Source organism: Salvelinus fontinalis, unplaced genomic scaffold (genome assembly GCF_029448725.1).
Source record: "Salvelinus fontinalis isolate EN_2023a unplaced genomic scaffold, ASM2944872v1 scaffold_0158, whole genome shotgun sequence".
Classification (NCBI taxonomy): domain Eukaryota; kingdom Metazoa; phylum Chordata; class Actinopteri; order Salmoniformes; family Salmonidae; genus Salvelinus; species Salvelinus fontinalis.
Window position 1 is genome coordinate 236870 of NW_026600367.1, and position 15497 is coordinate 252366.

A 15497-nucleotide genomic window follows, 5' to 3' on the forward strand; every position below is an offset into this window, starting at 1 on the left:
CCTGTCCTCCTCACACTACACTTCCTGGTCCTGTCCTCCTCACACTACACTTTCTGGTCCTGTCCTACTCACACTACACTTCCTGGTCCTGTCCTCCTCACACTACACTTCCTGGTCCTGTCCTCCTCACACTACACTTCCTGGTCCTGTCCTCCTCACACTACACTTCCTGGTCCTGTCCTCCTCACACTACACTTCCTGGTCCTGTCCTCCTCACACTACACTTCCTGGTCCTGTCCTCCTCACACTACACTTCCTGGTCCTGTCCTCCTCACACTACACTTTCTGGTCCTGTCCTACTCACACTACACTTTCTGGTCCTGTCCTCCTCACACTACACTTTCTGGTCCTGTCCTCCTCACACTACACTTCCTGGTCCTGTCCTCCTCACACTACACTTTCTGGTCCTGTCCTACTCACACTACACTTCCTGGTCCTGTCCTCCTCACACTACACTTCCTGGTCCTGTCCTCCTCACACTACACTTCCTGGTCCTGTCCTCCTCACACTACACTTCCTGGTCCTGTCCTCCTCACACTACACTTCCTGGTCCTGTCCTCCTCACACTACACTTCCTGGTCCTGTCCTCCTCATACTACACTTCCTGGTCCTGTCCTCCTCACACTACACTTCCTGGTCCTGTCCTCCTCACACTACACTTCCTGGTCCTGTCCTCCTCACACTACACTTCCTGGTCCTGTCCTCCTCACACTACACTTCCTGGTCCTGTCCTCCTCACACTACACTTCCTGGTCCTGTCCTCCTCACACTACACTTCCTGGTCCTGTCCTCCTCACACTACACTTCCTGGTCCTGTCCTCCTCACACTACACTTCCTGGTCCTGTCCTCCTCACACTACACTTCCTGGTCCTGTCCTCCTCACACTACACTTTCTGGTCCTGTCCTCCTCACACTACACTTCCTGGTCTTGTCCTACTTGCAATACACTTCCTGGTCCTGTCCTCCTGATTGAACACACTACATGTCCAGGTCCTGTCCTCTTGACTGAACACACTACATTTCCAGGTCCTGTCCTCCTCACACTTCCAGGTCCTGTCCTCCTGACTGAACACACCACACTTCCAGGTCCTGTCCTCCTGACTGAACACACTACATTTCCAGGTCCTGTCCTCCTCACACTTCCAGGACCTGTCCTCCTGACTGAATGTAATCAGATTTCACTTCACTTGTCAAACATCATTCCCAGAGTATTCTAGGGGATTTCTGTCCAATCATTGTCTGTCTGTTAGACACGCTAGTAAATGTGAAGAGATGTGAACGTGAGGTGTTTTTTTAAGGAAGTCAGTTACCGTGGCAGCCATGTAGCTAGTGGATTCGTCCCAAATGGCACCCTATTCCCTATATAGTGTTAGTGAACTACTTTTGACCAGAGCCCTATGGGCTAATGGGAAGAGCTAGTGATGCCTCCTCCCCTGGCCCCCAGCCTCCCTCCCTCTTCCTTCCTGCCCTCCCTGCCTCCCTCCCTACCTGCCTCCCTCCCTCCTTCCCACCCACCCACCCACCTTCCCTCCCTGCCTACCTCCCTCCCTCCCTGACACAAAGGACATTCCACAGTGGGGCCTAGATGTCCCCCTCGGAGACCCACAGACAAGCACGACACACAATGTGAGATAAAGCATCCCAAAATGGCCCTATTCCCTATGTAGGGCACTAATTTAGACTAGGAGCATAAGGATTAGGGTGGCATTTGGGACAGAGACAAAAACACAAATATCCCCATGAACAAGGCAGAAACAAATCCACTCGCCCCTGGGTTGTACATCATTAAGCATTACACTACAAAGCCTAACATGGGGAGCGGAGAGAGGGTCTAAGTGGCACACTTTCTTTAGGTTAACATTTTAAAAAGGAAAGAATAAACTCTTCTCTAGTCTCTCCACGTGTCAGTCAGACCTGTCCAGTGGTGCTGCTAGCTGCTACAACCTGTCTGTGTGTTGCTAGTCTCTCCATGTGTCAGTCAGACCTGTCCAGTGGTGCTGCTAGCTGCTACAACCTGTCTGTGTGTTGCTAGTCTCTCCATGTGTCAGTCAGACCTGTCCAGTGGTGCTGCTAGCTGCTACAACCTGTCTGTGTGTTGCTAGTCTCTCCATGTGTCAGTCAGACCTGTCCAGTGGTGCTGCTAGCTGCTACAACCTGTCTGTGTGTTGCTAGTCTCTCCATGTGTCAGTCTGACCTGTCCAGTGGTGCTGCTAGCTGCTACAACCTGTCTGTGTGTTGCTAGTCTCTCCATGTGTCAGTCTGACCTGTCCAGTGGTGCTGCTAGCTGCTACAACCTGTCTGTGTGTTGCTAGTCTCTCCACGTGTCAGTCAGACCTGTCCAGTGGTGCTGCTAGCTGCTACAACCTGTGTTTTGAGGGGCTCTTGTTCACTGTGTTTTTAGCAGTGTAAACACAAAAGGACAATGCTCTGCGGACTCCTGATGCGTCCGATTACGCCACACAGAGATCCGGAGTTGGCTCATCAAGGGCACTTTGTTCTCCGTGACAGAATTATCCAATCAGTCACCTCGCGCCGCAAGATGGATCAGCATGGACCCAGCCAGACAACAGCAGAACGAGAGAGAGAGCCCCTCCTTTCCTCTCCAGCTCTCCCTGGCAACAGGCCGTTTTTGTACACGCCTGCCCGTTTCTCTATCTCTGTCGTAGACCAAACGTTTTGCTCTGCCCTCTACTCTTCGTCATCTTGGTTCTGACACAGTGTGAACCTTCTCTGTGAATCAGATGGTCTGCCGGATAGCTTGGCCTCACCCTGACCCTGTGGATTCTGTTTGGGTTTAAACAGAACAGAGCCACTCGGGGCCTGTACTTGTACCCGTGGCCTTTAGTGTTTTCACTGAGCACCCCCCCCCCCCCCCCCCCCTTCTCTCTCTGTTCTGTTGTCACAGAGCCAAGCTTTTATCAGGAGGCTCGGGTTGCTTGATGTCGTGGGGCTTAACGTACAGTCACATCCCATAATGCTGCAGTCAGCTGTCTGCCTGGCTCTGCAGGAAACACTGTGTGAGGTTCCTTTACAATGACCTACTTTGCACGAATCTCCAAAAGCAGAGAGTGAGTGAGGAGAAGGATTTGAGGATAACCTTTTCCTTCAAACCTTTTTGGTTGAGAAACGGGAGGGGAAAGAGCAGGAATATGTTTTTTTTTTCTCTCCCAGCATCCCTTGAAAAATTAAGCAGCCATTTACTGAATTCAAAAAATGTAGGCTAAAGACTAAGCAAGAACAAACTTGTATTCATTGCATGTCCACCCTTCCTCTCCATACAACATGTTGTCCACCCTACCTCTCCATACAACATGTTGTCCATCCTATCTCTCTATATACAACATGCTGTCCACCCTATCTCTCCATACAACATTTTGTCCACCCTACCTCTCTATACAACATGCTGTCCATCCTACCTCTCCATACAACATGCTGTCCACCCTACCTCTCTATACAACATGCTGTCCACCCTACCTCTCCATACAACATGCTGTCCACCCTATCTCTCCATACAACATGCTGTCCATCCTACCTCTCTATACAACATGTTGTCCACCCTTCCTCTCTATACAACATGCTGTCCATCCTTCCTCTCCATACAACATGTTGTCCACCCTATATATCCATACAACATGCTGTCCACCCTATCTCTCTATACAACATTCTGTCCACCCTATCTCTCTATACAACATGCTGTCCACCCTACCTCTCCATACAACATGCTGTCCACCCTATCTCTCCATACAACATGCTGTCCACCCTATCTCTCCATACAACATGCTGTCCACCCTATCTCTCCATACAACATGCTGTCCACCCTATCTCTCCATACAACATGCTGTCCACCCTATCTCTCCATACAACATGCTGTCCACCCTACCTCTCCATACAACATGTTGTCCACCCTATCTATCCATACAACATGTTGTCCATCCTATCTCTCTATACAACATGCTGTCCATCCTATCTCTCCATACAACATGCTGTCCACCCTATCTCTCCATTCAACATGCTGTCCATCCTATCTCTCCATACAACATGTTGTCCACCCTACCTCTCTATACAACATGCTGTCCACCCTATCTCTCCATACAACATGCTGTCCATCATATCTCTCCATACAACATGCTGTCCATCCTATCTCTCCATACAACATGTTGTCCACCCTTCCTCTCTATACAACATGCTGTCCACCCTATCTCTCCATACAACATGCTGTCCATCCTATCTCTCTATACAACATGTTGTCCATCCTATCTCTCCATACAACATGCTGTCCACCCTACCTCTCCATACAACATGCTGTCCACCCTATCTCTCTATACAACATGTTGTCCATCCTATCTCTCCATACAACATGCTGTCCACCCTACCTCTCCATACAACATGCTGTCCATCCTATCTCTCTATACAACATGTTGTCCATCCTATCTCTCCATACAACATGCTGTCCACCCTACCTCTCCATACAACATGGAAGTAAGAAGTAGTGCCTGTCTCTGTTCAGTGCTTTGCCACCATGCCAGGATTTCATGACTGGGGCCCCATGTCAACCTAGAGCTGCAGTAAAACAGCTTGATCCACATCATTAAGGAGGTGGATTAACAGCACCTCATTTTAACCAACACATTCAGACTCTCTCAATGGAGTCTGTGTTGATCCTACAAATCACTACCTTAATAGCAGCTCTGTTGGACATGGCTAAGCTTATGAACAGAGATTTGATACAGTGTAATAAAAAATTACTTTCACATAAATTCATAATGTATTCAAACTATTTACAATGAGCAAATGTAAATTATGCCTGGGCCAATTAGTGCCTGTTTCTAATTCTGTCTTTGACATTATAGAACGATAACCTAATAAATTAATTTAGAGAATGGCTGAAAATAGTTTCCATACTGAAAACACTGTACATAGTGTATCACAAAATCACACAATAAATAGGCCATGTTGTGTTTACATCCTTATAATAAATGATTGAAACATTTTAAGACCTTGGGGAGATGATTATATTTTTTACCACTGTTAGTTAGTCTAGATACAGTGGGGATCCGTCCCAAATGACAAACTATTCCCTACATATAGGGCTCCCGAGGGGCACAGCAGTCTAAGGCACTGCATCCCAGTGCTAGAGGTGTCACTACAGACCCTGGTTGGATTCCAGGCTGTATCACAACCGGCCGTGATTGGGAGTCCCATAGGGTGGCGCCAAATTGGTCTAGCGTCGTCCGGGTTAGGGTTTGGCCCGGGGGAAGGCTGTCACTGTAAATAACTATTTGTTCTTTAACTGACTTGCCTAGTTAAATAAAGTTTACATTTAAAAAAAAAAATACAAATATCAAAAGGGTATCATCTGTCTGTGGGGAGTAGTCTGTATGTATCTGTCCTTCTTCATCACCTCGTAACAATACTGAGGTATAAATCTGTCTGTGGGGAGTAGTCTGGATGTATCTGTGGGGAGTAGTCTGTATGTATCTGTCCTTCATCATCACCTCGTAACAATACTGAGGTATAAATCTGTCTGTGGGGAGTAGTCTGTATGTATCTGTCCTTCTTCATCACCTCGTAACAATACTGAGGTATAAATCTGTCTGTGGGAAGTAGTCTGAATGTATCTGTCTGTGGGGAGTAGTCTGTATGTATCTGTCTGTGGGGAGTAGTCTGTATGTATCTGTCCTTCATCATCACCTCGTAACAATACTGAGGTATAAATCTGTCTGTGGGAAGTAGTCTGAATGTATCTGTCTGTGGGGAGTAGTCTGGATGTATCTGTCTGTGGGGAGTAGTCTGGATGTATCTGTCTGTGGGGAGTAGTCTGGATTTATCTGTGGGGAGTAGTCTGTATGTATCTGCGATTCATCATCACCTCGTAACAATGCTGAGGTATAAATCTGTCTGTGGGGAGTAGTCTGGATGTATCTGTGGGGAGTAGTCTGGATGTATCTGTGGGGAGTAGTCTGGATGTATCTGTCTGTGGGGAGTAGTCTGGATCTGTCTGTGGGGAGTAGTCTGGATGTATCTGTGGGGAGTAGTCTGGATGTATCTGTGGGGAGTAGTCTGGATGTATCTGTGGGGAGTAGTCTGTATCTGTCTGTGGGGAGTAGTCTGGATGTATCTGTGGGGAGTAGTCTGGATGTATCTGTCTGTGGGGAGTAGTCTGGATCTGTCTGTGGGGAGTAGTCTGGATGTATCTCTCTGTGGGGAGTAGTCTGGATCTGTCTGTGGGGAGTAGTCTGGATGTATCTGTCTGTGGGGAGTAGTCTGGATGTATCTGTCTGTGGGGAGTAGTCTGGATGTATCTGTGGGGAGTAGTCTATATGTATCTGTCTGTGGGGAGTAGTCTGTATGTATCTGTGGGGAGTAGTCTGGATGTATCTGTCTGTGGGGAGTAGTCTGGATGTATCTGTGGGGAGTAGTCTGGATGTATCTGTCTGTGGGGAGTAGTCTGGATCTGTCTGTGGGGAGTAGTCTGGATGTATCTGTGGGGAGTAGTCTGTATGGATCTGTCTGTGGGGAGTAGTCTGGATTTGTCTGTTGAAAATCCCTAAAATGAAAAGTGTCTCTCCTTTGTGTCCCACTCTCACATTCTATGTAGAATACTGTAAGATCCTGTTCTGTATCAGAACTACCTCTGTTTTGTCAATAAACATCGCTGCTGCTGCTTTTCCTGAAGGACAGAAATACTGAACAATAAATTCATCTGAAAGTAAAAGTCTCTTTCCATCTTTTCACTTCTCTCAACATCTGCCAGTATGGATTAAACGTAGAGATTGAGGAAATGATCAAATATTCCAAAAGGCTTGCTGTAATCTAGCTCAGATGTATTATAATGTATTATAAATCCCATACAATTATCTAGAAGACGTTGACAAATCCCCTAGTTTCTATGAACCTGATTTGAATAATAAAGCTACTGACTGACATCTGATCGTCTGTTTCACTGGCAGTTCTTTCACTGCTTTAATCAAATCACACTCCACTCTATAAAAAGGGCCTGAAAACCCTTTAATACAAGAGTAGAAATTTGTAGCCTTTAAATCAAAGCAGGCATTTAAATCAGTCAGTCTTTAAATCAAAGTAGTCTTTTAAATCAAAGTAGGCATTTAAATCAGTCAGTCTTTAAATCAAAGTAGTCTTTTAAATCAAAGTAGTCTTTTAAATCAAAGTAGGCATTTAAATCAGTCAGTCTTTAAATCAAAGTAGGCCTTTACATCAAAGTAGGCTTTTAAAACAAAGTAGGCCTTTAAAACAAAGTAGGCCTTTAAATCAAAATCAAAGTAGCTATTTGATTAACCGTAATATCCTGAACACTGATTTAGCCATGAGACTGTATGACACTGATAAAGCTCCTCTGATTATGTCATTTGTAACTGCCCTGTAGACAGCTCGTACGCCCATTACATAACAGACAACTGTCAAACTGTGTAAACAAAAGCAAAACGATTGCTCCACTGTGTTAGGAGAAACACTGTCTACTGCTGACACTGCACATCTAATTCAGGGAGAAACCCCGGCGACTACGCAGCGAGGTGGAACATTCCCTATTGGCAGCAAAATCACAGCTCACAACTTCCCAGGCCAAGGAATAAAATAACAAACTTGTCTTGTTCCTTCATACGAGTTCATTCCTCCATTTCTCCATTCATATCTCCCTGGGCTTCTCCTGTTGCAACTATGTGTCATTCTAGTTACATTTCCATCTGTCTTCACGATAACTCCACTCCCGCGTCTAAAACAGTATTTAGATCAAATCAAATCTATTTTGGCTCTGACACAATGAGTCAGCCTTGTAGTTAGGGAGGGTTTAAGGCAGTGTCCCAAATGGCACTTCATTCCCTATGGGCCCTGCTCAAAAGTTGTACACTATATAGGGAATAGGGAGTCATTTGGGACATGCCTTATTCTTTCCAGCTGCAGGCCTCCTGTCTGTCTGTCCTCTCTCTCCATGGCGCTGGCCAGGCCACACACCCCTCTGCTGCTCTGTGTCTGTCTGTCCTCTCTCTCCATGGCGCTGGCCAGGCCACACACCCCTCTGCTGCTCTGTGTCTGTCCTCTCTCTCTCCATGGCGCTGGCCAGGCCACACACCCCTCTGCTGCTCTGTGTATGTCTGTCCTCTCTCTCCATGCCGCTGGCCAGGCCACACACCCCTCTGCTGCTCTGTGTCTGTCTGTCCTCTCTCTCCATGGTGCTGGCCAGGCCACACACCCCTCTGCTGCTCTGTGTCTGTCCTCTCTCTCCATGGTGCTGGCCAGGCCACACACCCCTCTGCTGCTCTGTGTCTGTCCTCTCTCTCCATGGCGCTGGCCAGGCCACACACCCCTCTGCTGCTCTGTGTCTGTCCTCTCTCTCTCCATGGCGCTGGCCTGGCCACACACCCCTCTGCTGCTCTGTGTCTGTCTGTCCTCTCTCTCCATGGTGCTGGCCAGGCCACACACCCCTCTGCTGCTCTGTGTCTGTCCTCTCTCTCTCCATGGCGCTGGCCAGGCCAAACACCCCTCTGCTGCTCTGTGTCTGTCTGTCCTCTCTCTCCATGGCGCTGGCCAGGCCACACACCCCTCTGCTGCTCTGTGTCTGTCTGTCCTCTCTCTCCATGGTGCTGGCCAGGCCACACACCCCTCTGCTGCTCTGTGTCTGTCCTCTCTCTCCATGGCGCTGGCCTGGCCACACACCCCTCTGCTGCTCTGTGTCTGTCCTCTCTCTCCATGGCGCTGGCCTGGCCACACACCCCTCTGCTGCTCTGTGTCTGTCTGTCCTCTCTCTCTCCATGGCGCTGGCCAGGCCACACACCCCTCTGCTGCTCTGTGTCTGTCTGTCCTCTCTCTCCATGGCGCTGGCCTGGCCACACACCCCTCTGCTGCTCTGTGTCTGTCCTCTCTCTCCATGGCGCTGGCCAGGCCACACACCCCTCTGCTGCTCTGTGTCTGTCTGTCCTCTCTCTCCATGGCGCTGGCCTGGCCACACACCCCTCTGCTGCTCTGTGTCTGTCTGTCCTCTCTCTCTTCATGGCGCTGGCCAGGCCACACATCCCTCTGCTGCTCTGTGTCTGTCTGTCCTCTCTCTCCATGGCGCTGGCCAGGCCACACACCCCTCTGCTGCTCTGTGTCTGTCTGTCCTCTCTCTCTTCATGGCGCTGGCCAGGCCACACACCCCTCTGCTGCTCTGTGTCTGTCCTCTCTCTCTCCATGGCGCTGGCCTGGCCACACATCCCTCTGCTGCTCTGTGTCTGTCTGTCCTCTCTCTCCATGGCGCTGGCCAGGCCACACACCCCTCTGCTGCTTTGTGTCTGTCTGTCCTCTCTCTCTCCATGGCGCTGGCCAGGCCACACACCCCTCTGCTGCTCTGTGTCTGTCTTCTCTCTCCATGGCGCTGGCCAGGCCACACACCCCTCTGCTGCTCTGTGTCTGTCTTCTCTCTCCATGGCGCTGGCCAGGCCACACACCCCTCTGCTGCTTTGTGTCCGTCTGGTTCCGCCACACACTGAAGCACATACTTCAACTTGGCTCTCCTCACTTGTGCGCCGGATAAAACAACGTGACTGTGTCCCAAATGTCCCCCTGTTCCCTATATAGTGCACTACTTTAGACCAGGGACCATAGAGCTCTGGTCAAATTGCCCACTGGGATTTGGTCAATTGCCCCATTGGGCCCTGGTCAAAAGTAGTGCACTATATAGGGAATAGGGTGCCATTTGGGACGTAGGCTGTGACAGCCTCTTTACATGTGTAAAGGCCCAGCAGTGGCAGCTGTGCTTACCCCACCACACACCAATGAATTAGGCTCTAGACCGGCTGAGTAGCTGCACTGAGGCAAGTACACAGAGGAACCCTGTTATCCTCTATAATAGCCCCTGTGATGTTCTGAAGCTTTACTGTCGTTCGTTAAAACAACAGATTCAATGTTTAACACCTCTCATCTCTCATTACGTTGTTTTTCTTTATGAATTGTGAATAATAACTAGAGAAAGAGAAAAGTCCATCAAATATCAGAGGAAATCATTTAAAAAGTCCTGCTAATATGTTGCCCAAGAAACTCGATACCCAAATTAATTTTCAATCGTTAAAGGGGTAATATGGTATTCAAACCAAAATGACTTAAAAGTGCAAAAATGTATGTACTTTGACACTTTAAAATGCAATTTTGTGTTATGGGAAATCAGTGATTCCTGTTCTTGGTCTGATTATGTTCATTATATCATACTAACACAGTAAGTCGTTGGCATAGAACTGTTCACAAATCAGGTATGATTTTAGCCATCAGAGCCGGCTTGTTCTTTCAGCTTGCCCTTCTTTCAGCTTGCCCTTCTTTCAGCTTGCCCTTCTTTCAGCTTGCCCTTCTTTCAGCTTGCCCTTCTTTCAGCTTGCTCGTATCGCACCGAATATGTATCTAGCGTTCGTCTGCCCGATCGTTCAGCACACATTTCTTTAGGGACCACCCGCTGTAGACGTCTGCCGACATTTTTCACGCGATACTACATGCGCACTCGGGTTGGCAAATGACGTTCTATTACTCTCAGCCAGGAACCGCTTACTGGTGAGTCTCAGCCCTTAAACAAAGCAACAGTAATAACAGTCTTACACTCATTGAGAGGAAGTTAAACTACAAGGGCAAGTGATTGTCTGAGTCCAGGTTCAAAGAAAGAGTCCACTTTGTTTGTTTTAGTGGCCGGCTTACTGCATTTCTGACAAACTTTTACCGAAAGCTAGACAGGAGTTGCCTTCTTGGAAAATATGAACAATAGAAGAGATAGGAGTGAACAGGAACATTAGGAAGCACTTTAGGACATGACACCTCATGTGTCAGAATTATTTTTTAAATGTATCTTTAACTAGGCAAGTCAGTTAAGAACAAATGATTTTTTACAATGGCAGTCTACCCTGGGCCAAACTCAGACAGGCCAATTGTGCGCTGCAAAATGGGACTCCCAATTACGCCCAGTTGTGATACAGCCTGGATTCAAACCAGGGTCTGCACTTAGACCGCTGCACCACCCGGGAGCCCTGTTGAAGTGGAAGACAACTGGAAAAGGAATGTAATTACAGTAGGTGTGACACTAATTGTGAATAATATTAACACCATAAAAATAGCTCCTGTTGCTGTAGGATTCAAGGAAAATTCCACCTATTATTAGGTAGAGCTATTAAATAAATGTCCTATCTGATACTTGCTGAATAAGGTTGATTGGAAAGTAAATGATGAATTAATGCAATAATATTGTTGGAACAATGGGCACAATAAATGAGCTAAGTTGGGGAAGAAGTGAAATGAGGATAGGTTGCAAATTGTTTAAACATCTTCAAATCAACATATACACAGGAAATTGGACACATTAACTTTCGCCACAGGCCCCTAATGTCTTACAGCCTGCATTAGCCCCCATATGATAATACTACAAGTCATAAAATATATTACATTTTCTGAAAGACAATTCGGTTATTAAATACAAATCATCAAATATTGATGTGATTTTGTAAATCGTGGATAGGGGCCCATTCTGGGATTTACACACACACGCACACACACACACACACACACACACACACACACACACACACACACACACACACACACACACACACACACACACACACACACACACACACACACACACACACACACACACACACACATTAGAACCACCATAGGTCTCCATTTGGGAGACAGCACTGGATTGGTCATATAAAATTTAATATAAAATGGTGAAAATATCTTATTCTCAGAATTAAGTAACTGACTGAGAAAAGCTGTTTGATGTTTTAAGACAGTCTGATGTTGATGTTTTAGGACAGTCTGATGTTTTAGAACAGTCTGATGTTGATGTTTTAGGACAGTCTGATGTTGATGTTTTAGGACAGTCTACTGTTGATGTTTTAGGACAGTCTGATGTTTTAGGACAGTCTGATGTTTTAGGACAGTCTGATGTTTTAGGACAGTCTGATGTTGATGTTTTAGAACAGTCTGATGTTGATGTTTTAGGACAGTCTGATGTTTTAGGACAGTCTGATGTTTTAGGACAGTCTGATGTTGATGTTTTAGAACAGTCTGATGTTGATGTTTTAGGACAGTCTACTGTTGATGTTTTAGGACAGTCTGATGTTTTAGGACAGTCTGATGTTGATGTTTTAGAACAGTCTGATGTTGATGTTTTAGGACAGTCTGATGTTTTAGGACAGTCTGCTGTTGTTTTAGGACAGTCTGATGTTGATGTTTTAGGACAGTCTGATGTTTTAGGACAGTCTGATGTTGATGTTTTAGAACAGTCTGATGTTGATGTTTTAGGACAGTCTGATGTTGATGTTTTAGGACAGTCAGGTGTTGATGTTTTAGGACAGTCTGGTGTTGATGTTTTAGGACAGTCGGATGTTGATGTTTTAGGACAGTCTGATGTTGATGTTTTAGGACAGTCTGATGTTGATGTTTTAGGACAGTCTGATGTTTTAGGACAGTCTGATGTTGATGTTTTAGGACAGTCTGATGTTGATGTTTTAGGACAGTCTGATGTTGATGTTTTAGGACAGTCAGGTGTTGATGTTTTAGGACAGTCTGGTGTTGATGTTTTAGGACAGTCGGATTTTGATGTTTTAGGACAGTCTGATGTTGATGTTTTAGGACAGTCTGATGTTGATGTTTTAGGACAGTCTGATGTTTTAGGACAGTCTGATGTTGATGTTTTAGGACAGTCTGATGTTGATGTTTTAGAACAGTCTGATGTTGATGTTTTAGGACAGTCTGATGTTGATGTTTTAGGACAGTCTGATGTTGATGTTTTAGGACAGTCTGATGTTGATGTTTTAGGACAGTCTGATGTTGATGTTTTAGGACAGTCTGATGTTGATGTTTTAGGACAGTCTGAAGTTTTAGAACAGTATGGTGTTAATGTTTTTGGACAGTCTGATGTTTTAGGACAGTCTGATGTTTTAGGACAGTCTGATGTTTTTGGACAGTCTGATGTTTTAGGACAGTCTGATGTTTTTGGACAGTCTGATGTTTTTGGACAGTCTGATGTTTTAGGACAGTCTGATGTTTTTGGACAGTCTGTTGTTTTAGGACAGTCTGATGTTGCTGTTTTAGGACAGTCTGATGTTGATGTTTTAGGACAGTCTGATGTTTTTGGACAGTCTGATGTTTTTGGACAGTCTGATGTTTTAGGACAGTCTGATGTTTTTGGACAGTCTGATGTTTTAGGACAGTCTGATGTTTTAGGACAGTCTGATGTTTTTGGACAGTCTGATGTTTTAGGACAGTCTGATGTTTTAGGACAGTCTGATGTTTTAGGACAGTCTAATGTTGATGTTTTAGGACAGTCTGAAGTTTTAGAACAGTATGGTGTTAATGTTTTTGGACAGTCTGATGTTTTAGGACAGTCTGATGTTTTAGGACAGTCTGATGTTTTTGGACAGTCTGATGTTTTAGGACAGTCTGATGTTTTAGAACAGTATGATGTTGATGTTTTAGAACAGTCTGGTGTTGATGTTTTAGGACAGTCTGGTATTGATGTTTTAGGACAGTCTGATGTTTTAGGACAGTCTGATGTTGATGTTTTAGGACAGTCTGGTAATGATGTTTTAGGACAGTCTGATGTTGATGTTTTAGGACAGTCTGATGTTGATGTTTTAGGACAGTCTGATGTTGATGTTTTTGGACAGTCTGATGTTGATGTTTTAGGACAATCTGATGTTGATGTTTTAGGACAGTCTGATGTTGATGTTTTAGGACAGTCTGATGTTGATGTTTTAGGACAGTCTGGAGTTTTAGAACAGTATGGTGTTAATGTTTTAGGACAGTCTGATGTTGATGTTTTAGGACAGTCTGATGTTGATGTTTTAGGACAGTCTGGAGGTTTAGAACAGTATGGTGTTAATGTTTTTGGACAGTCTGATGTTTTAGGACAGTCTGCAGTTTTAGAACAGTTTGGTGTTAATGTTTTTGGACAGTCTGATGTTTTAGGACAGTCTGATGTTGATGTTTTAGAACAGTCTGATGTTTTAGGACAGTCTGGAGTTTTAGAACAGTATGATGTTGATGTTTTAGGACAGTCTGATGTTGATGTTTTAGGACAGTCTGATGTTGATGTTTTAGGACAGTCTGAAGTTTTAGAACAGTATGGTGTTAATGTTTTTGGACAGTCTGATGTTTTAGGACAGTCTGGTGTTGATGTTTTAGGACAGTCTGATGTTTTAGGACAGTATGGTGTTGATGTTTTAGGACAGTCTGATGTTTTAGGACAGTCTGGTGTTGATGTTTTAGGACAGTCTGATGTTTTAGAACAGTATGGTGTTGATGTTTTAGAACAGTCTGATGTTGATGTTTTAGGACAGTATGATGTTGATGTTTTAGGACAGGCTGAAGTTTTAGAACAGTATGGTGTTGATGTTTTAGGACAGTCTGATGTTTTAGGACAGTCTGAAGTTTTAGAACAGTCTGGTGTTAATGTTTTAGGACAGTCTGATGTTGATGTTTTAGGACAGTCTGATGTTTTAGGACAGTCTGATGTTGATGTTTTAGGACAGTCCGATGTTGATGTTTTAGGACAGTCTGGTAATGATGTTTTAGGACAGTCTGATGTTGATGTTTTAGGACAGTCTGATGTTGATGTTTTAGGACAGTCTGATGTTGATGTTTTAGGACAGTCTGGTGTTGATGTTTTAGGACAGTCTGATGTTGATGTTTTAGGACAGTCTGATGTCGATGTTTTAGGACAAAAAAATGACATGAAACCAATATGCAAACACACATAGGACAGTCTGATACCACACACAGTGTATATGACGTTATCCGTTAGCAAGAGAGAAGTTTTGGAACGATATTAAGCATTTCAGAACACATTTAGAATATACTTACGTATTTCTTCTGTATGATGTTCCTTTTGGGTCTGTCTTTACTCATCCTGCAAACCGGATTGGGTCGGTTAAACACCGAATAGGCACATGTATATCCTTTTTTAGAACATGCAATTATTAAATCCCGTGGTGTGATCCAGCGAGGTGGCAGAGTGTCTTTATCCCCACTCTCTCCCTCTCTCTCTCTCTCACGCTGTCTACTTCCCTTTTCGCTGAGTCGCCTGGGAGAGAAATTCCAATTTTGCAATCCACGGCAAGAAACACAAATTTAAACACCACCAAAATCACGGCGTTATAACATATGCATAACAACGAACCGGACAATCTCCCATTATGCGAATGAAAAGGGCATGTATCCTGGATATCCTCGAGGCACAAATCAAACACGCTTTGAGGGCCCAGCAGATTCCGTGTTGAAGAATATCACAGACGGGAGTTAAAAGGTACAAAAAAATACCCCCCCCCCCCCCTAAAAAAAAAATGTCAATACAAAATCCAGAAACACGTTTCAGCGGTGTCTGCCAGACGACGAGTTAACTCTCCCACACCGCTAGTAATGGTAACGGCATGGGTTTATCTGCAGTGTCTTTCTACCGCGATAGACCGGGGAATATGCCCCAGCGGTGAGTCTCGAGGAATACAGTACCACGTTAGGG

At 45.3% G+C, this 15497-nt stretch overlaps 1 protein-coding gene across 2 annotated transcripts in view; it reads right to left on the reverse strand.

Annotated features, from left to right (window-relative positions):
• LOC129843747 (protein Jumonji-like) overlaps positions 1 to 15497 on the reverse strand; it is a 114951-nt gene extending 99454 nt beyond the window's left edge. For both annotated transcript variants that reach the window (XM_055912329.1, XM_055912328.1), the window contains exon 1: positions 14843 to 15497. In XM_055912329.1, coding sequence (XP_055768304.1) covers positions 14843 to 14887 — 45 coding nt within the window. In that variant the 5' untranslated portion in view covers positions 14888 to 15497. The remainder of the gene's footprint in view (positions 1 to 14842) is intronic.